The 25,302-nt window shown below is 40.1% G+C and overlaps 1 protein-coding gene across 1 annotated transcript; it reads right to left on the minus strand.

Moving 5' to 3' along the window:
• Positions 1-642: 642 nt before the first annotated feature.
• Positions 643-25,238, minus strand: LOC115819329 (B-cell receptor CD22-like). The gene is made up of 3 exons (XM_030782893.1): positions 24,953-25,238; positions 6,997-7,223; positions 643-717 (listed from the first exon to the last, which is right to left on the minus strand). The coding sequence occupies exons 1-3, from the start codon at positions 25,236-25,238 to the stop codon at positions 643-645; spliced, it is 588 nt and encodes a 195-aa protein (XP_030638753.1).
• Between the last annotated feature and the right edge of the window lie 64 nt (positions 25,239-25,302).

Consider the following 25,302-nt stretch of genomic DNA (forward strand, 5'->3'; position numbering starts at 1 on the left):
TATATTACCATTACATGCTCAGTGTAATTCCATTCCAAACATTGACAAGATATCCTATCTATCCAGCTATCTAGCTAATACCTATTACTTTTCAAGCCACTTTGAAATCAGGACACTTACACTGATACTGTACTTTTTCTGAAAGTAAGCCATGTTGATAACACAGTGAGCCAATTTGAATGAAATGGTATAGTAAATAATGCTAACAACGTATTGAAGTCCATAAGAAGGCCTAAGGCCTAATCTCTTCACAATAAGAAGCAACAAATGGAATACTGAAGGCTCCAGATTCTAACTCAAAACTGCAGTAAGCTGAAGGGGTACAGCAAAAATTGCACAAAAATTGTTCACAGAACTCCATCCTTCTGAAGTTAACCTGCATTTACTCATGCACCTTGTGCCTTACGATTAGTGTTCAACTCTACCCCCCCCATCCCCCCCCCCCCCCCCCCCCCCCCCCCAAAAAACTTTCACCCTCTCCATTTCTGGTGGTCAGACCAGTATGAAGGATATTCTAAAATCTGAATCCCAATAAACTCACTGGCAAAATGAACCTGAATAACTCTCACGACAAAATTAGCCACAATGCACAGCTCCCAACATAACTCATTTGAATGTGCAGGGGTAGAGGTTTCCACCTGCTCATCTCTCGTTGCCAGAAGGGGGTGCTACTATTTCTGGTGGGTCTACTAATTTGAGACGCAGCTGCACCTCCACCTGAGAGGGAATGAGCACGTACTCAAAATTAGCCTGAATGCACTCATAAGGCTCGTCAGTACTTTAAATACACGGGACCTTAGTCCAAAGCATTATATATTTTCTATTTAAGGCAAAGTGTAGTATAGCATGTTTGATTTAGAACTGATGTTTATAGAGCCATGGGATGTTGATCAGATGTGTCACTGACAAGCTCAGTGTACATTACACATGGCATGTGTTTCTAATGCTATGGAACGAAAGGCTTTAGAGACTCAAACAGTGTTTGAACTCTGTGATTTCTGAGGTTGTAAAAGTGTCACCAGACTGTTTTCCATTTGTGTTTCCAATGTAGTTGATGCTACCACACTAAGAAATTCAGGACACTGGTTTAATAGAGTTCAAATCTCAGATAAGGTAATTTAGCTCTACACCTAGGGGTCTATAACTAACTGGATCAAATAGTTAAATCGTTTTGTCAAAATAAAAGTCTGATCACAGGATCAATGTTTAGTGGCTAGGAAAGAATGAATGAATGAATTAGATTTTTTTTAAAATGTTTTTTCTTGTTATTTATTTTTTTTTCATCGTTGCGTATACTCAAACTGAGGTCGATGGAGAACAAATTCTTTTTTTTTTTTTTTTTTTTTTACAAAGCATAGCCGTAGTGGTCAAACGCAAAAATTCTGTTACTGTTGCTCAGATCACACCTTGAGAAACGACTAGATTCTTGCGAGCTCCTGTAAATTCAGAAAATCATCTGAACAAATGTCTTGGGATTTTGCTGGAACTTTAGCAGAAACCAGAGAATTATTAAGATCTGTACCCCCCAAACCAACTTCTCTTGGTAAAGCTTTTACTACAGAGGCAGCTGTGTATACTTTTCATGGGTGGCACAGCAGCAGTGCACTGACCTCTAATTGAAGATAATTGCCTGCAGACTGTTAGGTATTACGAGGGTAATAACAATGATGATGCTGATGATAACATAAGCACATGTATGAGTGTATCTCTGCTTCTACGAAAGCCTTCCCACATATGTCTTAAGAGTGAGTGGTATGAACACATGTTTAAAACAGTATCTGAGAACATGTTAAGAGGCATGATCTAAGAACATGTTGAAATCACTCCCGCACCCCTTGGCTCATGTGCTCAGGGCCAGTTGAGAGAAGTCCATTGGTTGAGTTAAAAACAGGGTTCCTTTGTTTCTTCATGGACTGTGTGACCTACTGTTGTTGGTGGTGTATTGACAGAATACCGAATTGAATGAAATAAATTAATCTCCCTCAAGTCTGGTGACACTACTTAATTTATAGAGTGAAAACAATGTGCACATGGTACAACGCTGTCCACATGTGGGTACCAGCTTTTGTCCTTCTTGATTAACACCGATATTGCATATAGAGGGGAAACTTGTTAGCCTGGCTCACTGGCTATTCCAAAAGTAGGGTAAACAAACCAAAAAAATATATATTGGAAATAGGTTGTTATAATGTTTCATCCCTTGTGTCTAGTGGTGCTTTCCCCTTGAATGGGTGTCACACTTCGTTCATAGTCTTCATTTCCATTTCCGTCCTCATCCGCAATAGTTCATAAATAGAAACGTATTGACGGACAAACCAAAAAGCGATTCCTCATTATGACCGTAAACGCCAACTAGGGTGTTCTATCTCATATTGCTTCCATGGAGACCCAATCCTTCTTTGTGATTGGTCACTGTGCACAGGCATGCCTGGGGTCGGAGATAAGGATCATTTGAATGGTGAGTGTTGAGTGGTATCGGTAGTGGCAGAGGGTTCAGTGGGTATGTGATATGTGAAGGGCACAACACTAAACCTAGTGATTCTCCTCACCCCTGGCAGAGTTGTAAGGTGAAGATTTACAGGCAGACCCTTTTGCTTGGACCAGTCCAAGCCTCTGACAGTTTAAAAACAGAGCTGTTCATGACTCAGCAGTTCCTCTCATCCTCTGTTCCTGGAGGTCTTGAAAGCTTGTGAGCTGGGTGTGCAAAAACGTGGAGAGGGTTTAAAGATAGTCATCTGTTTGGCTTGAGTCTCTGCTCCATGGCCTTTGTGTGTGTATATATATGTGTGTGTGTGTGTGTGTGTGTGTGTGTGTGTATGTCACAAGAGGGGCAGGAGAAGCTGAGACAGCATGACTACTGGGGTTTACTCAGAAGAGAGAGATATTTTTAGCCACTGACCCTTAACTAAATTGGCCTCCGCCCCTGATAAATGAGTGTGTTTATCAAAAGCAGAAGTGTTTTTGATGTTCCACTTCGTGACTTGTTTGCGGTATATGTATAAATACATCATCCCTCAGATTGTAACTACACAGAAGGCAAATATATTGAACAGCGCAAAGAACTTTCTCCGTTTCAAATGAAAATCCTATGAAGATAAACTCCACACAACCAATACTATTAAGAATCAAAACGACTGAACCAGGTTTATCAGAAGAAATTGCAGTGATGATATATTTGAAGTGACAGTGACACAGTATCCTTGAGTTATCGCCTGTCTCTGATAACTTCTGACAAACGAAGACAGATAAGAGTTGGTTGTCACATTAGTTTGGCAGGAGTGCTTTGAAGAGGCCTGAGCAGACAGCTTCAGATACCCAGACAAAGTAGCAGAGAGAGAGAGAGAGAGAGAGAGAGAGAGAGAGAGAGAGGGAGGGAGCAAATAAAGAGAATATCTGCCCCTTTTCAAGCAGACAAGTATTCACTGTGACCCTGAATTGTCCTCTGCCTGTTGTGACTACCTCATGAATAAACCTGGATGCTCTTTGTTGATCCCCTTATGGCAGTGTATCTAAGTCTTTCATCCTGTGGCCAGTACTCACAGAAGCAACTACAGACCCAAGTTATTTCAACCTACGCAGACTTTACAATATCTCCCCCTGCTGTTGAGGAATGGTATTAAAACACAGCATTTGGAGGCCATGCAGTGCCTTCCAGCACTGGAACAGAGAGAGCAAGAGTTTGGTCTTTGCTAAGATTATCCTCGAAGTATCACTGCTCTTAAACCTCTTTTAGATGTGTGGACAGCTGTGGCATTTACAGTCAGCATATTGTTTATAGACGAATTCGCTGTGGGGTGGTTGGGTTGAATTTCATGTAATGAAATTTGCAATCCCTGGCGAAACGAACGCCGTGTAAAATCATACTCCGGGGGTGACACTTCCTATCACAGCTGTGTTGCTTTACTTTTGTGAGACAACTGTTCCTTCATTTGGCAAGCTCCTGGGCTGCCTTCCAATCTGTCAGTGTGTGTGTGTGTGTGTGTGTGTGTGTGTATGCATGACAGAAAATTTCCATATTCTATCGGTTTGAATGCTATATTTCCATATGGTCATATTATTTGGAGCTCAAAATACTTTACAAGAAGGGAAAGTATTAATTAATCATCTTAAATAAATATATAAAACAAATAATAATACAATAATAGTAATAATAAAATACTAAAAATTCATATAAAAATGTATGTAATAGGCATATACAAATACATCTGATTACTTAAAATTTCATTAAACAATAACAGTACATATGCAAATTGTTTCATTAAAAACCAGTTAAATTTAGTTAAAGAACAAATTAAAGCAATTACCATTTTAAAAGGTAAGAAAAGTTTTTTGTTTTTCCACTCTCTCTTTGTGTGTGTGTATGTGTGAGTGTGTCTGTGTGTCTGTGTGTGTGTACGCCCGTCTGTGTGTGCATGCGTGTGTGTGTCTGTGTGTGTGTGTGTGTGTGTAACAGGTTTTCTAGGTAGATTTATCAGGCCTACCCTATCTACTGTGGAGGATCTGATAATGTGAGCTCTAGCATCGACAGACAGACAGACTTAAATTTGTACAGGTATTAAATCAATCAGGAAAAAAATTGCATGGGTATTAAATCAATCAGAGCTTTACAGACAAGTAGGAGGACTTTAAAATCAGTTCTAAGATAAACAGGATGTCAATCCAACACTGGAAAGACAGGAACTGCACATTTTCTTTTTTTGCTGGGCGGTGTACTGTCATTCTAAATCGCTTGAAATTTCTCTGTTGTTCTCTCAGGGACTGCAGTAAAGATTACATCAGAGGAGCCCGGTTGACTTGATTCAAAGGCACGAATCGATTTTTCAGCATGTTGTTGTGTTAAGATGGTCTTACTTTGGTCAAAATTCCTAAATGAAAAAAAATCCAGTCTACCTCTTGTATGTGTGATGAAAATATTGACTTAAATGGACTTAAAAGGATTTGATCTGTTGCATCAGAGTGTTTAGCTGATCCAGTAACAGTCTTATTCTCTGTCTTTTCCTTGTTTAGGTAGGTTTTGTGCATCCCAGAGACCCGCCATGACCTATTCCATAAATAATGTTAACACAACGTCCCTCTTACACACTGACCAGACATACCTTCCCTCTCACACCAGAGATGTACCCACTTTTCTCAGCAATTAACTAGAATGACATATTGAATGCAACACTCAAGTCCAAAAAGATAAGTACTGATGCAAAAAAATAAAAGAAAGAAAGAAAGACAAAAAAATTGTACGGACTCCCTTAAATTTATGTCACTCTGAGTTGTACCATATCAACTGAACAAATTCCGTAACACTCAAACATGTTTACGAAGACATGGACACCCTGTTGCTCTATACAGAACTCATGAAGTTAAGAAAAATCCACACTCCTGAGCAGATGAGTACAGTTATGCAATGTATGAATGTATATGAATGTCATCATCACCTTCAACAATAAGAAATTACAGCAAACTGTTATTGAAATGAAACAAAACGCTGTGATATTTGTTCATTATATAAAGTGAACAAATGAGAATGAACACTTGCACACTTTTAATCAATCATTATCAGTGTGTTTAAGAACCTGAGGTAATGGTGAGTGCTGATTGGCTGCTTTCATTTCAGAGTTTGGGTTGATTAATCTGACTGTAGATCACAGATGGATCCTCAGATGGTTCCTCAGCTGTTTCTGTAGCTTTAACAGGTCTGGGGAAGAAGAGGAAAAGATGACAGGAATAATTGACAGAGAAGTTTTTCAGAAACTTCATGCAAACAGGTCCCAAATGAATTACTTCATGCAAACAGGTCCCAAATGAATTGAATGTGATGTTATACTAAACAGTATGAATGCAGCACAGAACAGAATAAAGTACGCCAATACGCGAACATCACAATAACTGAAATGTATGACCAAAGAAATAATGAAAAATAAAAATGATTTTTTATTATTTACATAAAAATAACTCGATGCTGCTGAAACAAAGCATTGATGTAGTGACAGTATTTACTCACTGGGTGGCGGCATTGCGTTTGGAAAAGGACACAGTGGCATAGAGAACATCTCCTGTGAGGCCTTGTGAGGTCACTTGCTGTTTCTCCTGTTGCTTAAACTGAATATTTGCATACTGAACATCACCCTCATTTCCCATATTAAGCTTCTCTGCAGACACAGGGCCTGTAGCAGTTGTTGAGTTGTCCTTCTTTGCAAGATGTGAATCATGCGAAAGGAAAGATAATATTAATCATTTCAATTGCCGTTACAGTTTTCTCTTCATTCAAGAAGTGACCGATATGTTACCAAAAAAGACAACAAAAGATGACAAACTCTTAAAACGTTTCTGTAATGTAATTATGTCCCTGACTACACCATATAGAGATAAGAAAGGATCCGTTATTTTAGAGTGAGGCTTTTCTCAGAATGCCTGAGTTTTCAGATATCACCTCTCTGTTTCTCTCCGTTTTTCTGTCAGCTGAAGTGGAATTGAAATTTCTCCTTCTAGTCAGCAAATGAAAGACAAACAAAACATGAATAACCACATGGGTTTGAATCCCAGAATACTTTGCGTATGAACAAATGCCAGAATACTTTACATATGAACACGTTGTGTATATGATCGTGGGATGAGTCTCTATAAAGGTATTACATATAGTAATGGTCAGTAGTAAAGGGGGGGGGGGGGGGAATCACGTACCTTATCCACAGGATTAAAGCCACAAATGCAATGATAGCAATAATGAATCCAGCAGCTGCATAAATCAGAGCTGCATTTCTCTGTGAATCTGCTAACAGAAACAGTCCAACCATAAATTACTGATGTACTACTCTGACGCTCTTTTCGTTCTTATAATGCTGTCTAGGAATGGGAAACAGTGGCTAAATAATGCAACATTTTATACGGCAATCTGAACACACACACACACACACACACACACACGCACACACAAAATATCAGTTTATACCGCTTAATACCTCTTACTGTAATTGACACATGACTTGAGTTAGCAGATCCAACTTGATTCTCAGCTCTACAGAAGTACTGTCCACTGTCCTCAGAGCTGATGTTAGTGATGCTGTAATTCTGTCCTGATCCCATCAGTGAGGGTTCAGCTCCGTTCTTCTTATACCAGGTGTATGTGTGAACTAGTGGGTTGGCATCACTGCTGCAGGTCAAAGTCACTGAACTGCCCTCCACTATTTCACCAGAGGGACTGACTGATACTGTGGTATTCTTTGGAGAATCTGCGCAACAAGAGAGCTGGCTTTGAAAGTGATGACAATAAAATGACATATTATGAGAAACTATGAGTTGTGATCTTAAATATGACTCTTTGAGTAAACATGATAATTTTGTATGACCGGCAGTATAATACAGTAAGCAGCTGGTAATATGTAGACATGACGTGAGTACAAATGGACAAAGTAGTTATGTATGTTTAAAAGCCTGAGTTCTCACTCACATCTGACACTGAGAGTCTTTGCAGTTGAAGGTAGATTCTCATGGTCTCTTATAGCACAGGAGTATCTGCCTGCATCCTCACTGCTGACTGAGTCCAGAAACAGGATTTTGGTGTGTTTATTAGTTACTGGATGATTGTTTCTGTACCAGATGTATGTAGGGTTGTTACTCAGAGTGCAGGAGGTGTAACAGGTCAGTGTTACTCTCTGTCCCTCTGTCACTGTGTCAGGAGTCCCTGTCACCTGCAGGTCTGAATAGGAACACTCAGAGTCAGTCTCTCTAAAAACAATCCACATTATAACTATTTTAGTGAATGAGAGTGTCTGATATTCAAAGAGTGTTTATTACCTGTGATACTGAGCTGGACCGGAGGTGTGCCAGAATACCTGCTCCAATCAGTTATAATTCGAAACAGATATATGCCAGAGTCCCTCTCAGCAAGCTTTGTTATTCTCATCGAATGGTGTTTCTTTGTACTGTTATATATCACACGACCTTGATATGCCAGTTTTCTCATCAGGTCTGAACCATAATTTGTTTTTCTTTCGGTGTGCCAGAAAGTCTGAGTGACTGTGTGACCACTGGGATGTGTGTAAGAGCAGGATATGTCCACTGATGAGTCCTTTAAGGCACAGATACTCTGACTGGTGTAAATTACACTCCAGCCATTCTGACTCATAACATCTGTAAGATCCACATAACAAACATTACACATGTAAAAATATTAGCAACAGCAAACATAATTACATGGTGTAGATGCAAGATCTTAGCAGTATTCACAGATGGCATGACAGCACAACATTTTTTTGTACTTTTTTCTAAATGCATGGCATTCATCATAGTCACTATTTACCTGAAACAGACCAAACCAGTATCGCATACTTGTTACTACTGAATCAATATAAACACATATTGAACGGTGTAGGTTTGTTATCGATAAAACTTCTTTGAGCTGGTTTAAATCCACACTTCTCACACTTCTCTAAACTTTATATTTCTGAGGAAATATAAAGTTCCTCTTCTTTTCAGGATAATTGTTTGGAGACCCTGTATAACATAGGTGCTGTCTGTTTAGTTTTTTTTTATTGTAAAACTTATTTCAGTCCGTTCCGACAGGACTTAAAGAGGAATGTGACAAATACCATGGTTTTATATACTGCAGCATAGAAATGAAACAGTAAAGAGATCATACCTGGAACAGACCACAGCAATATCGCACATACCGCTGCTACAGTATTAAGGCACATTGTAACAGTAAATCTGTGAAAATGAATAAAATATAGACTTTAAATGGAGAGTAGAGCTCTGAGTTTCCTGGTTTGTGGGGTTCTGACAGTCTGAATTTTGCTCAAGGTAATTCTTTCATGGAACACATTACTGGTTAGCCTTCAACATAATAGAACATGGTGAATCCCGATTTCTAAATTCTCGGTTAAAATGTACATAGAGCGTCAAAACACACAGAGCTTTTATTTCTGCTCCCACCACTACTACTGCTACTGCTAGTACTACTACCACTCATACAAAGATCAGACCCTTCTAAAGGACATGTGAAGGAGGCTTGAACATTGCTGTGTGTTGTTTCATGTCAAACTGTACACTACAGAGGAACCATCCCTACTCTTCCCAGTGACCTGTGGCATGAAGCAGCTTTAGCACTCACTCTCAGGAAACACCCAACATTTATTCATTTACCTTTGTCTGTTCATTTAAAGCAATCTGTGTTACTAAGGACCGCCCATGTCTGTCAAGTGTTTAAATAGTTTTAAAGATTAAAAAGCTGACATCCTAAGGAATATTTTGAGACAAAGTCCAAAGCTTAAAACAGGATAAGGTGTAAACAATGTCAGCATCATTTAATATCTGAAAATCTTTTGTTGTAAATCACTTGAAATGTGGTAAATCATCAACAACAACAACAACACAAAAACAAAATCAACAGCAACAACAAATTGTTATAGTGAATGTAACTTTAAATTAAATACGCAGAAAATGTTCGAGATACATGAGTGAAATTTTACTTTAAATATATTACAATATGCTGTTATGAGTTCTGTAGTATTATATCTATCTTTATTGCTACTCCCTCCATATTTGTATTGTGAAGAATTCAGAAGATTACAGGGGGTGGGGGGGGTGTATATATTGTGTATGTGTATGTGTGTGTGTCTGGGGGGGGGGGGGGGGTGTTCCAGCCATATAGTTCATAGACATTGTACATAGATGAACATTTGACTACTGTACACAAAAATCTCATTTAGGGAGATGTAAGTGCATAATCTTTATCAGAACTACTCTGTTCTGCTGCTCAAAGAGTTGAAAAACAGTCGTCAAACACACATTTTTAAAGCTACACAATTGTACACCAAAGCCTATCACCCAGTAGACCTTCAGTATCCACAATTTCCCTCTGGCTGATCTACAGGTCTATAAATACAATAAAACACTGTACTTACTTTTTCAGATTGACTCTTCATAGATCTTTATGCTCGCAGCCAACATAGCTGAACAAACTCTAGAAAACGTTTTTTGTGCAATTTACAACTGAGGAGAGCCGAATAGCACCGATGATTAGCTAACTTCCTTCCTCTTTTCATGTGTTTGAGTAATAATGATGCTGCTGTCCTTTGGCAATCCTGGCGCACTCATCAGTAGAAATCAGGAGTCAGACACTCAGTGTCTGGTTCAACAGTGAACTCCTGTATGATCCTACCAACAAGACTCTCAACCGATGATGATCACTCTATTGGACAACTTTGGACAGGCAGACAGTGGGGTGTGTTCAGCACCACGGACAGCAGTATCTCCTGGTGTGAAGGAAGACTATAAGGGAATATATATACTTGAGGACCCTTTCAAACTACAATCCGGATGTGTGTCATGGACAGATAAACCAAATATTTACAAGCATACCACTGATGTGAGAGAGAACTCATTAAATACAAAAAGTACATAAAGTGTATCACATGTAGTAACGACTCACCAAAGAGGCGTGGCTGGCTGTCCGCTGACAAGCGTACCTGTAACTAATGGAAAACCCATGAGCTGCACCACAGCCACTAGTGTTGCTACAGTCATGCATCTATAAAACTATTTTCTTTATTTATTTTCTTAAGTGCTGATACCCAGCTAATGCTCTCCTTTTCCTCCCTCATCGTCTGCATGTTTGTGTCTCATTTGTTCGAGCTTAGGTGTCTTGTTTGAATGTGGCTGCTTTCCTCTTAGGTGTGCCCACCCACCCCGCCCCCTTCCTCCCTCCCTGTCATCTTCCTCTTCATCGTCATCCTGGCGGCCGCTGCGGCTTCGTGGCTTCTCTTCTTCCTGCACTGCTGTGGCTGTGTCAGCCCCCCCCCCCCCCCCCCCCCCCCCCCCCCCCCCCCCCGTTTTGTTACTCTATATTTCTATTTACTATTGTGTTTTCATTTTCATTATTTCTGTTTGCAGTTTGCCCACTTGGTCGGCACCTGCTGCACATGTTTCTGACCATGAAGGGGTGTCCTCTCTCTATGCTCCTTCTCAAGACTTTTCCTATTTTTCCCTAGCATCTGGGTTTTTTGAGAAGTTTTTTCCTTGGCCGCTATGAGGATTAAGTCAGGGGGTGCCACCCTGCTGTTTGTTGTAATCCTGTGGGCATGCAAAGCCCTTTGAGACTGTAAACAGTGATACTGGGCTTTAAATAAACTTCAGCTTGAACATGAGCTGCGGACTAAAAGCAGGGGTGAAGGGGAAAGGAAGGAGGAGAGTGTGCTGTGGCAAGCACTGCATGAACATCCCCAGACTCTGCTGAGCTCTCACTGGAGGTGATGGTTACCAGCTGAACAGAGGAGGAGAGGAAGAGCGCTAAGGCCAGGTCAAGGTACAGATCACCTCCCAGTCCCTAAGACTGTTGCGGTTCTAACGCTGGAACCGACTGCCGCTGCGTGAGTGGACCGGAGCAGTGAAACTCGCCTGTGGAGAAGGAGATCCACGTTTGGTTCCTGTCCCAACGCCAGCCACACTGCCAACTCCTCCCCTGATCTTTTGGCGACCCCATGGCCCTGGATTCTTTTCAGACTGCACCTGCACCCCCCTTGCACTGGTCCCACTGTCCAAGCACCACTGACCCCTGTGGTCCGACCCTCGTGTTGTCTCTTGATTTGTGAAATAGGGTCCACCTGCCATGGCTGAAATGGTTACTTGGCTCATGTTTCCTTTCCACCCAGTGACAATCGTTATCAGCATCATGACGTCATGTTCTTATAAAAAGCAACAACAGGAACAAAAACATTTCTTTATTGATTTGGAGCACTTCTGACTTCTCCCAGGATCTTGAAATTAGTTCAACTATATGCATTACGATCAGTTTCTAGGTACAGTTAGTGGTTGTTGCAGCTGCAGAGATCAGAGATCCATCATTTGCTGGACATGAATTGCATTAGCAGAGAAAAAATAGCTTACAGAGAAAAACCAGCTTACATTATAATTCATGGGGCCCTATTTATTCTTCAGCTCTTTAACATGACACTGACATTACTTAATCCATATATGACAAAGTTCTATAGGTGACTGAGAACCGATTGGTTGCTTATATTCAGAGTTTAGACTTAACTGTGGATCACAGATGGATGCTGAGCTGTTTGTGTCACTACAGGAAAACAACAAATACAATATGTTTTACAAATATTTTTTAAAATACTGACAAAAAATAGTTAGGAAATTAAATCAAAAGAATGCCACAGAATGACTGAGTCAGGGCCGTTAAAGTTCAAAGAAGAAGTAACTTCTTACTCAAAAACAGATACAGCAATGCCCCCAAAATTTTTTATTTGATTTTTATACCCCAAAAATCAACAGTCATTTCTCTTACTTTTGATAGCTACTCATCCCAGCCCAAAAGTCCTCAACTTTTCTCCTCTAGGACACTTTCCTACATACACAGACAATGAGAATTTAAATCTGGGATAGCAGAGGTCAGCTGCTCTATGGCATGCAGTAAAATGAATATGGATTATAATTAGCATAATGAATATGGATTATAATACCATAATATTGATTAGAAACGTCACACAAAGGGGGATTCAGTCAGAAACGATCCACGTGGTGGTGATAATTTCCTTCCTAAAGGGTTGGCAGCCAACCTGTGGGAGATAGGACGGCGCAGTTGGGTCCCAGCACTCTGCCTTCCCTGGGTCTTTAATCTATGATCAGTTTATCTCCAGTTTCACTCCACCTATGAATCCTTGTGAGATGGAATGGCGGGGAAGTCAAGATGGACTAGGTAAAAGAGAAACAGGTCCAGCCCCCGATCAACCACCACGCCCCTCAGCTGTTTAATGTTGTGCCCATTGTGTGGTCACTGCCTCGTTTTCCCAGTTAATTATTCATTATTATATCATTATTCATAATTATATTTTGCACTTGTTTTGGTGAGTGCAATAAATACCCTTGGTTTTGTTCTGCTGCATTATTGTGGAACTGACCCTGCCTGACATTTGTAGCAAATGATCTGTATGTTTTTAGAAAACTAGTTGAGTCTGTGTTCCTCTATCCTGTGTCTGTTCTGTTCCCTGTTCTGTTCCCATGTTCCCTGGTTGTACCAAGTTTAAATGCATCCAGTCTCACCTGTAGTCTGATACAAATACATGACTATTTTAACTAAAACAATCACTGGTTAAAATAATTGAAGGTATAAACAAATGTATGGAATGTATGATAACATACATGCAAATGCACACTATATATAACCATGCAACATGACAAAAAAGTTTGCTAGCAGGCTAATGTTATAATTTTCCCCAATGGTTTAAGCACATAAAGTAATTTGTCTGCTCTGACAAGTATCTGACCAATCATCGTATCTGAGAAGTCACAGATTTTTGAATCATTAGCATGTGGTATTTGTGTTGCTGTAATGACAGTGTTCACATTTTGAATATCCCCTTGTGGCAAGAGGCTCTGACACAGAGAGGACTTCCTGTTTTTTATCTACAACTTGAAATGAAGACACAGGCATTATGCAGTTCATTGGAGTTCAGTCTATGTATGGGGACTAGATGCTAAAATTCTAAGAGGATCCCAGATGCTAAGAGGGACCTAGTTGCTAAGATGTTGTCATTTACTTGATATGAACAACATTTGCAGAGAGAAAGTCGAAAATGTACAGTATATACCTGCTGGCATTACATGTCAATCCATGCTCTTTATACACATAGCGCCTGATTAGACACCAAAGACCAATTCCGTTTTTATCCTGATTAGAAGTCTACAGAGAAACACTTCTATTTTGTCTCTGTCTCTTCTTAGGCCTCAGCTCTCCCTCTCCCTCTCCTCTCCTGTTGTTTGAACTAGAGCCTTTCGTTTTTCTCCTTTTTACCACTTGACACACAAGGCTGGTAAATTGGATATCAGTCATGAAGGAGCTGAATTACATAAACTGCATCTTTTATATTTTGATCATTTTGGGTATACCGGGTTAAATTTAGTCTATACAGAGCATTAGTCTCTGGAGAGCCTCATATGGAAAAGTATTGTTTCCATCACCCAATCAAAGTTACAGGTATAACAAGGATAACAGTAGCCATTCCAGCAGCTACCTGCTTGAGAAATGCATTGCTCTTTTTACTGAATCCATTCAGAGGAACAAACTCTGCAACAAGAATGCACTGTTATAAATTAAGAACATATCACACCATGACAGGGGGCTGGAGGAAGAAGAAGTTGTGGGAAATATTGCACTATTGAGACTATAGTGTTGACATAGACAAATACACACATGCCAACATCAGAAACCGTGCAAGTACATACACATACACACACGCACACACAGTTTTAAAGACCACAATGGGAGCAGGTAATCCAAAGTTTCAACACTTTTGCGGTCAAAAGACTAGCTGTGTTAAAATGCAATGTGATCTTGTGAGGAGTTAATCAGTGTTTTAACACTGACCACACTACAATGTTCTCTAGATCACAAATCACGAATCGGGGCTCAGTATTATCAAATAACAGGTAATGTTTTAATGTGTGGCAAACAATACACTTAGATCCAAAATTTTCTCCTCCTATGATTCAAGGTCATTTCTAAAAACATACATGTTGAGAACAGAGCACTGCAAATCTACAGTTGTCACGCTGGTGGTGTGGTGCAGGACCCAAGTGCAGAGACACAATGATGAAGGTGACAAAACAGAGGACTTTACTTGAACTGAAGATCCGAATACATGGGCAGAACAGGAACAAAAAACCAATAACAAAAGGGTGCAGCATGACAGTTGTGCAAACTAACACAAACAACGATAGACAAAAGACAAGGCAAACACAAGGACTTAAATACAGAGGGAAACTAAACAGGGCAAAACAGGATTGGATAAAACTAACAAGGTTAATAATGAGACAAACGGGAACAGGTGGGGGGCGGAGACAGACAGAGAACAGGCGCACAAGGACATGACAAACTAAAAGTCCAAAATGAGGTGCAGGCTGTGACAACAGTTTAGATAAACGTCAACTATAAGAGTAAGAGGAGTAAAATGAAGAGTAAATAGTAAATGATTTGTACGAATTAATTTTCTTTGAAAATGTCCTGATTAACCCTCATACTTTCCTATCAATATACAGAGCATCAAATGTTTCAAAAGGTAAACATTTCCCTGATTAAACTGAGTGTCAAAAGGAACATTTATTCATTTGAACTATGTCTTAAATGCTGGAATTGTTTCAAAGAGATTTTGAAATCGATGAAATGTTCAGAAATGCAGCTGGTGTTAATGATAGTATAACTTAATTGTCATTGTTTTTTAAACAATTTATTACATGGCAATGTTGCAACAGCGTGAATAGAAAATCCCCAAAACTGTCTTTGGGCATTGAAAAATGGACAGGATTGTAATGAACAGGGAGACCAATCAACTATATGTTATCTGACTAAACAAGAACATTGTTGTGGTCAAAGGCACTACGCTATAGAGGTGTGAGACAGAGATTAAACACTATTACTCTTCAATGACAACTGAGCCAGTTACACAAATATCAGATTTTATTACTAAACAGAATAATTTAATAACAGGTTATGCTGTGCAGCAGTTGTTTAAAATTTGAAATCCCTGAAAACATGCATAGGATCATTGTGATCAATGCATTAATTCATTTTCTATGCCACTTACTCTAATTAGGGTTACGGGGGTGCTGGAGCCTATCCCAGCGCTCACTGGGCAAAAGACTTTCAGTTTTTATTACTCATCACTCACTCCATGCAGAAACTCCATGCAGAAAGGACCCTGGTTGCCCAGCCGGGAATCAAACCCAGGACGTTCTTGCTGTGAGGTGACAGCACTACCCACTGCGTGCCCCCTTATTATGTATCAGAATAATTTAAAACAAGTTGTGCTTAAAGATGTGCTTAAAAAATCTAAATCTTTGATCTAGAAAAGATTAAAAATCTCAGGATGCATTTTGAATCTATTCAGAAACTGTAGAAAATTTATTAGGGCCCAAGCACCAGAGGTGCTACACCTCTGGTGTCCACCAGAGGGCGGATGCACCAGAGGTGCAAGTCCCTATTGTTTTTGTAAGGATTAGTTGGGCCCAAGCACCGGAGCTTCTGCGCCTCCAGTGTCCACCGGAGGGTACATGTTCCAGAAGTGCTAAAGCCCTATTGTTTTTGGCATGTTTTTTATTATTATTACGTTTCTTAACTCTTTCACTTGTTTTTGAGGCATTTGTGATGCAAACAAAAGAAATTTGGCACACACATCATACTTGCTGAAAATCAAAAAAGTTACATAGTGCATGGGCTTGGAGTGTGGTGAAAAAGCTCCATAGCACCCCCAAACATGAGCAAAGGTTGGGATGAAGTTGCTCGAATGAGCATGAGATTTGGAATGGACATTGCTCTCATCATATCAGACAGAGTTCACGTTGTTGCATCTGACTCCACCCAACAGGAAATCGGCCATGTTGAGACAAGGGATTTTCAAATTTTCACACGGTGTTTTGAGGGTCTTACAATGACTGAAAACTCATCAAACTTCACACATGCATAGGTCTCAGGATGACTTTTTATTTGATCACAATTCAGCATAGGCATACCTCATCAGCTCCACAGCGCCCCCTAGTTTGTAAATATATATTTGGTGCCTTTTGACACCTTTGGAATGCTTGAAAACTACTGAAATTTGTCACACTCATCAAACTTTGGCAAAATTCAGTGGTCATTTGCCTTGGGTGTGGCCAGTGGACTCCATAGTGCCCCTTAACATTTCTGAAAGAATTTATTGCTGTGGTTACCGCAAAGTTTGCTCAATGTTTACTAATTCTGGTGGGGACACTGTCGTCACCATGTCAGACATATTCCCCATTGGCTTGTGTTAGCTCTGCCCAACAGGCCATTTTGTCAGGACACAGTTGTTTTGACATTCATTAAATTTAGCATGAGCATGACTGTCATAATTTCAGAAATTTTTAACATTGGTTTGAGTGGTTCCGCCCAACAGGAAGTCAACCATTTTGGAATTTGTGCATTTTTTTCATATTTTTTATGAACTCTCTCGAACTCCTCCTAGAGAGTTTGTTGGATTTTCTTGACATTTGGTTGGAATAAACCTCAGACATATGATAATAAATTGTGAAGGAATAGTGGATACCTGAAATGAGGAAATAATGGAGGGAAATTGCTTTTGCCTCACTACTGTGGACTTTTCCAACTGTGTCAGTGACCTTCTGCCAGGGAAACGGGTGTCAATCCCCCTGAATCCGGCTCTGCCTCACCTGTGAATGGCGTATCCACCATCCAACCACATCCTCAGTTGAGGTCAGAACCTCCCCATCCCTGCTGAGAACAACCTGGATGAGGCCCTGCCTGCCCCTCCTGAGTCGCCGGTTTGCCAGAACCTCTTTGAGGCCATCCGAAAGTCCTTCTCCACAGCCTCCCCGAACTCCTCCCATACCTGATGTAGCCCTCCCACTAAGCTGATTTTGTTGATTGTTCTAACTATGTTACATATGTGTTGTGGCCTGCCACCACTCTATACACACGCAAGGGAGGAGCTTAAATGGGATCCACTGGCAGGATATATGTCTAGGGGTTAGTCTTGCCAAGGGTGTCAAAGGCCTGGGCTAGCCTATGGAAATGGCTATAATTAATGCCGAATGGATAACCTCCCTTGCTTATCTGTTATTAAAAATACGAGCCCCCACTTTTAGTTTCACCCTCAAAGATACCAACGATAAATACTGTGTCCTACCAATGAACATTTATTTGCCCGCTCATGCATCAGTAGTCAACAGAAGTTACACACATGCACACACATATATTCACACAATAAACAACCAACAAGGTGACATGAAAATAAAATAAAATTCCCGGGTTTTGACATACAGAGACAGTCTGGGGTACCCCTTAGTTGGCGCGCATGTCGAAATGGTGGACCAAGGCACGTATTTTGTACTCACTGAACCTTTTGACTGTTCACAAAGGAAGTGTAGCAAGACCTCCACGGCTGAAGAGTGAAGTTGACTGCGCTGTCTTTGCTGCTCCGTCCGCGCTGAAATCTCAATGGCAGTCGTCCTTGACGAAAGTCCGGGAAAACTCAGTGTCCACTGTAGTAATCCACAAAATGGCGAGCACTCGAACTCTTCTAATTTCGCCAGCACCTAGCAAAAAACACCTCCAAAACTGTCTCGGAAACAAATACACACCGGGAAAAACACAAAACTACAAACGTACTTGGCCTTTTTAAACTTCTGGTTAACTTTGGAAAACTTTTGGGTTTAACTCAACACAATTAAACATTCTCTCTGCGCTCATTTTTCTCTCGCTGCTCTCTCTCTCATGCATTCTCTCTTCCTCTCTCCCAATTACTTCTCGAAAACTCTCTCTCACCTTAACCAGACACGCCCATGTAAATTGTTGCAGTCAAACGATTGGTTAAAGTTGGCCTATCATGTCTTGTTTCCTTATTTTGTCCTCCAATGAACTGGTTTTAACTGTAAAATGAACATCGTAATGAGCTCTTATAAAATGAAAACGCTTGCAGATTTTAACAGCATTATCATGTTTTTTTACGCACTTTTAAAATGAAAAGATTGGGAAATTTTAACAGCACTTATGAAATGAAAACATTTACAGATTCTAACATTAATCAAGACATTATGATGAACACACATGAAATGAAAACAGTTGCAAAAAAACCTCACACATTGCAATCACACTTGCATCTTGGCATTGTACACAACAGTATACAAAAATAATAAACTTATGCCTCCCACAGGGGTGCTACACTGAGTTTTTGCTTCCACGACAGCCATCGCTGCAGCCCTTTTGGTCTGCCGGTACCTCTCATCCAATTCCGCAGTCCCCCAAGCTGGCCAAGACTGGAAGGCCTCCTTTTTCAGCCTGACAGCCTCCCTCACCGATGGCTGCCACCAGCGGTTCATTGGGTAGCCACCACAACAGGCACTGATGACCATCTGGCCACGGTTCAAAGCTGCCGCTTCAACAATGGAGGCTTTGAACAGGGTCCACTCGGACCTCATGTCCCCAACCTCCCTCGGGGTCAGATCATGTGGGCCGTTCCTCCCAGTCAAGTTTCTCCATCATTGCCAATGTGAGTGTTGAAGTCTCCTAGTAGAACTACAGAATCCCCAGGTGGTGTCATCACTAGGACTTTCCAGTGTCTCTAGGAAGGCTGGGTACTATGAACTGCTGTTTGGCACGTACATCATCACAACAGTCATAGATTTCTCCCCTGCAACCCGAAGTCACATTGAGGTGACCCTCTCATTCACTGGGACAAACTCTACCACAGCAGCACTCAGTTGGGAGCTAACAAGTCACCCCAAACCTGCCCGCCACCTCTCACCCTGGGCAACTCCAGAGAAGGATAGAGTCCAGCCCTCATCCAGGAGTTTGGTTCCAGAGCCGAGGCTGTACGTAGAAGTCAGCCTGACTATGTATAGTCGGTATCACTGGACCTCCTGCACAAGTTCTGGGTCCTTCAACCCCAGAGAGGTAACATTCCACATACCAAAAGCCAGTTTCTGTACCGTAGGTCTAGTCCACTGGGGCCTTTGCACCAACCCACCACCCATGTGGCATCGCACCCAGCCCCTATTTCTCCCCTCGCAGGTGGTGGGCCCACAAGAGGGCTCAATACAATATACATTCATAAAAATGTAATATTTGTATATAGAATGAATACCAGGTTTTGGTACATTAACACACACTAGTCTCTCTGTTCAGGGAAAATAGGAAGAAACCATATAACAGAGACTCTCTGTTAAAACTCCACATTCATTGTAACCCTTTGCTTTTGATGTGAAATGGACCTGTTTTAATCAGCCCTATTTCAAAGGACCAGAGTAACCAGAATCTCATCATGTGTTTGTCTCTGACAGACTGTCCATCCTAACCCAGCAGATGACGTAGCTCTCGATCTCAGAACCAGATCCTCTGATTATGACACTCTATCTATCTATCTATCTACCTATCTATCTATCTATCTATCTATCTATCTATCTATCTATCTATCTATCTATCTATCTATCTATCTATCTATCTATCTATCATTTGAGTAACCCATCTTAGACTGACTTATTGATGATACAAATGAAATTAAAGAGAAGTGGAACTGAATGAAACACAGCCAGATAAATAGATAGATAGATAGATGCATTTGTCTTATAACATCTTAGAATTTTAGATGCTTCGCTTTCTGGTACCGCTGAATTTAGATGAAGACTCTGCCATTTTCATTGCTTGCTAAAAATTAGAAATGATAAATGATGTAATAAGATATGATGTGATGGTGACACAGAGTTCCACTTGTAATAATCAAATATTTTTCATCATGTGTACTCTAACTGAAGCCCTCTATCTTAAAGAGCACATAACTGTCTTGCACAAATTGTACTTTAACTGCATAAATTTCATTCACATCAATGTTTTTTGTTCATGTAGTCTTCAAGAAACATTTTACAAATTGTGTTTGTTAAGCTTAATAATCAGTTAGTGTTGCAAGAACGATGCAGATTTCTTTGTGTGTACAAATTCAGTGACATTCCCCTAATAAATATTGTTGTGTTAAGGTGTGTTTCTGTTTCCGATTCATTGTGAAAAGAAGACTTTTATTTCGTATACTTTCTTTTTATTCTTTAATGCCAACCAAATGTGTGACTCATACGCCAAATTACACTTATTATTTGAAACATTGGACAGACAGATGGCTCTAATAATAATTAATGTACTTTCTGTTGAATTCCTTTGCATAAGCCATGCATAATATGGTGAACTAGAATAAAAATGTAGTACAAGAGTGGTATGGAATGACAAAACAAGACATCTGACACTGTTGCTGAGCCTTGAAGAAATGTGAGGTTGAACTGGACTGATAGTAAGAAACAGGTCATGTGATCAGTACTATTTAGTGTGTTGCTGTGCTATGAGTAGAGATTACTATCAGACAATTAATGCAATGGGTAAAAAACGACCCCCCCCCAGCGACCTCGTTGTGCACAAGAGGCCTCAAAGAAACAAACTGTATCAAATAATGATAAAGGCCGTGAGCCTTAACTTCAGTCCTGGGAACTCACAAGACAGTATATGTTTGTCATAACCCAGTGCTATCACATTACATTTATCCACTGATTACTGAACCTTGTGCTTCATGAAGTAGGTATACCAGTGTTGGTCATTAACTAAAGGCTGAAGTTTCCTGGGTCACCAGGTCTAGAGTTTCTTTCTTTCTTACCACGCTGGTAGAAACTTGGTAAGTTCCTTGATGAGAGCTTGGTGTGTTATGGGTTCACTGTTCATAAGTTGGGGTGGGTCATCCTTGTTTAAATCAGATGAAATTGATCCTCAGAAGAAAAGAAAAAGAAACTGACCAGTGCCTCAGTGTTATCATAGACAGTTCTCACCTGAAACGGAGTGGCAGTTTAATTACATGAGAATGCAGCTAGAGAAAACAGTTATATATGAACAACTCACTGAAATCTCGTTGACTAAAGGCTGACAATGCATATAAACCTTTATGAGCAGGCCAAATGCAAATTAAATGTCATTATTCAGTGTGTAACAATGGAATGAATGACTAGCTAGCATTGAGTTATGATCAATATTAAATTAAAACAGTTATGCAACCAACATTTAGGTTGCTGTAGTCTGGATTTTAGAAGTTAAACTGATTTAATATGTATCAATATTTTATTATTTTAACTGATTTTGCAGCATCTTTTTCATATTTCTTATAAATTCTTGATTGTTTTGAACTGTCTTTCATGTTCTAACTGGAATAGCAAGGAGTGTGTATGATCAAAATTGTATTAGTTAGTAATTAATGGGCTAACAGCTGTGACAGCAGTCATACAACTCCAAATACCTCATTTGCCCAGCACTCTTAAACAACACATTTAACACAGCAGCATTAGTTACTAATACGTCCATAAGCCTGCTGTTTGAGATTTCAGTGTAATCTCTAGCACTGGTAAAGTTATTATTTCAGGTGGGTTACAGTACATCTGATAGCATGCTTTTGTCACCTTACACAGATGTTAACGTAATTTGGGTGACTGATACACTGTGTGGGTCACCATTACATAAGTGACAGTGAGAGTGATGATGATGGTGATGGTGATGGTGATAGCCATGGTGAAACTGACAGTGATAGTGATGATAAGGATGGTGATACGGCCAGTGATAGAGATGATGATGGTGATAGTGATAATGACGGTGATGATGATGATGATGATGATGGTATATAGGGTCCCTTGAACTGTCATAGGAAGGATCTGGGCTCAGAGAGATGCTGCTCCAGTAGGTCCTTGTCTGGACCCACATTTCAGTGATGATGCCACAGACCGTCCTCTGACACTTGTCCTTGTTGGTTTAAGATCCCTGGAGCACAGAATTACCATAAGACCAGGTAATTTTCTTTAATTTTAAGAGATTCTAGTGTATCCAACATGAGTGTTGATGTCACGCCGTTGAACCCACTGACTCCTACCCTAGTTAGGCTCAGATCACAGGAGCAAAGAACCATTCATTCATTTATTCATTTTCAAAGCTGCTTATCCTAATTATGGTTGTGGGGTGCTGGAGCCTATCCCAGTGCTCACTGGGCAAAAGGCGGAGAAACACCCTGGACAGGTCGCAGGTCCATCACAAGGCAGCACAGAACCACCCAGTGTCAATATAATAAAAATATAAAAGCTCCTTTATTAAAGTATTAAAGAACGAAATTAAAGTATGACTGTTATTTGGAAGAAATTTAGAATATAACACTAAAAACACAATAAATAGAAAGAATAAATATACTGGCGATTGCAGGCCCTCGCACCTCCAGTGATCAAACAATGCATGGTATAAAATTATAACACTATCCTGTTTGTGTGGTGAGACATAGAAATTTATAATTTTGCCATTTCAACACCTTGCAAGTTATCAAAAATCCCTTTGCAATTTAAAATCAGCAATATCTTGAGATCATATATAGCAAATTCGACATGAATCGTTAAACATGAAATTAACACAACACCACAATTAAAAGAGTTTTTTCTACGCCTGCAAAATGCCTCCCAACATCGTTGAATTAGCAACACCGCTAACGTGCTCTAAACACATAAACAACATGGCTGCGACCCTTGTCTGACTGTGACTCAAGGTGTACATTATAACGTAGGGACCTCTAGACCAACCCCCATGCTACAACTCACTCTTCTGATAGGTTTCACATCCTGTGACTCATCAGACTGGTGAAACAAGCCAAAAATCTGTTCAGAGGTACCCTAATTCATGCTTTCCCCATGGCTACACTGTTCAACGTATCAAAAATCTCTTCTCAATGTAAAATCACGACACCCATGACTTCACGTACAGTGCACCATATCTGAAATGAAGCTGACGAACTGTCTATGAGCACTATAGCCGAGATCAGTGAAAAAGCCACTCTTTCTGTTGACAAATGGTGGCGCTATACCAGAGTGTCACTGTGGGCATGTGGATATCATCATAACCAATAATCTGTGAAGTATTGCTTTTTTCCCCCTTTTTTTCCTTTGAGATTACAGTTTTCTGTCCTAAACATCAGCATAAAACAGATTTACAATATTTACTGAGAAACACAAATTTGCTATTATTTAAAAAATGCATTTGTTTCTTTACGTTAGCAAGTAAAAGAAAAGGAAAATGTCATTATGTCTAGGAAGCAAGAATCATGTTTATAGAAACAGAGAAAATTATAATGAAAATAAAGAACTTGCCATTAGAAGAGAGAGAGAGAGAGAGAGAGAGAGAGCTTTTCAACAAAAACTAACATTCAATACTGATAATGATATCAGAAGCAATTTAATGCTTTAACTGTAGTCCTGTATCAGGGAGAATCCTGAGGCTCCTGGTCAGGTTCAATAAACCATTGTCCAGTGTTACCCTGAACTACCTGAGGTGATAGTGAGTGCTGATTGGCTGGTCATATTCAGGGTTTGTGTTTGTTGATCTGACAGTAGATCACAGATGGATCCTCAGATGACCCTGCTGCCACAGGTCTAAAGGTAAAAAAAAAAAAAAAAAAGTTAAATTTCACCTGGTAGTTCAGTGACATAATATGCATGAGCAACAATCAGAGATTCTAAGCTGATTCTGTTTAATTTAGTGATAAATACAGACCAAGAGTGACAGCATTCAATTTCACACAAGAGTAGTGAATATTACAGCAATGACGTGATTTACTCACTGGGTGGCAGCACTGGCTCTGCTGAAGTTCACAGTAGCATACTGCACATCCTCTTGCTGTTTGTTAGGCTGTGAATATTGAACTGTGGAGTACAGAGACACTTCTTCTCTCTTAGAACGACTGAACTGAACATTGGCATAGTGATCATCACCCTGATCATCAGTCTTCACTCTCTGAGTGTGGTCAGAGGTCATGGCCACAGCTGAGACATTATCATACACTGGATCAGAGTCAGCCTAAGAGAGAGAGCGAGAGAGTGAGTGAGAGAGAGAGAAATATTTCCGGTACACTTACCAAAACCCCATCAAGCATTTGATGACCTGCTCACCTGCCCATGATTTTCTGAACTTTCTGTGTATTTAAGTGTTTTGGTGCTTTTCCTGTTGTGGATATGAATTAAAACATACATCAATTAGTATGAGAGACACCAGTATGACAGTTTTTACACCTTAAAATGTTGTTCTCACTGTGCAGATGTTTGAGAGAAAGGTAGATAAAAAGAAAGTGAATATAAGTGGGGACATGAAATGAAATGTTCACCTCCTCCATAGAAAACCAGTGACAACTGCTGTAACAATCACAGCAACTGAGACTCCAATGGCAACAAAGAGAACAGTTCTGATTTTCCCTGTTCTCACAGAGAGAGAGAAAAATTAAATATTAAATTAATCATCACTGAAATATAACATGGTTCTAAAATCATTCTAATCAGCGCTTGATTAAAACTCCAAGTCATCTCATAACAGACTAAAATCAATCTTCTCCATCAATTTATCACCCAAATGTTACTTCTGTCAACCAAACCTTACCTGGCAGCTCGACTGAAAACACAGTCGAGTTCTGAACTCCAATCAGATTCTGTGCCTCACAGTAGTAATGTCCACTGGTCTCATGTGTCAAATTCAAGTTTAGGTTTTTCTCATTGCCAACCTGAGAGGTTTTGTCATCTCTGATCTTATACCAGGTGTGTGTGTGAACTAGTGGGTTGGCATCACTGCTGCAGGTCAAAGTCACTGAACTGCCCTCCACTATTTCACCAGAGGGACTGACTGACACTCTCGTGTTTTTTGGGGAATCTAAGAAAGCATGATACATTTTGATTTTAGATCTGTTAATATTGCATCTTTTTCTGTTAGTTTGTATGTGCTCTGTGTTTCGA

This window comes from Chanos chanos, chromosome 8, assembly GCF_902362185.1.
Source record: "Chanos chanos chromosome 8, fChaCha1.1, whole genome shotgun sequence".
NCBI lineage: Eukaryota > Metazoa > Chordata > Actinopteri > Gonorynchiformes > Chanidae > Chanos > Chanos chanos.

Coding starts and splice junctions, on each gene's coding strand:
- LOC115819329 (XM_030782893.1), bottom strand. CDS start 25,238: ATGTATCATGCTTTCTTAGATTCCCCAAAAAACACGAGAGTGTCAGTC. Junction 7,224..24,952: donor GTTTTCAGTCGAGCTGCCAG/GTAAGGTTTGGT, acceptor CTTGTTGCGCAG/ATTCTCCAAAGAATACCACA. Junction 718..6,996: donor TCTGTAGAGCTGAGAATCAA/GTTGGATCTGCT, acceptor ATTCCCTCTCAG/GTGGAGGTGCAGCTGCGTCT.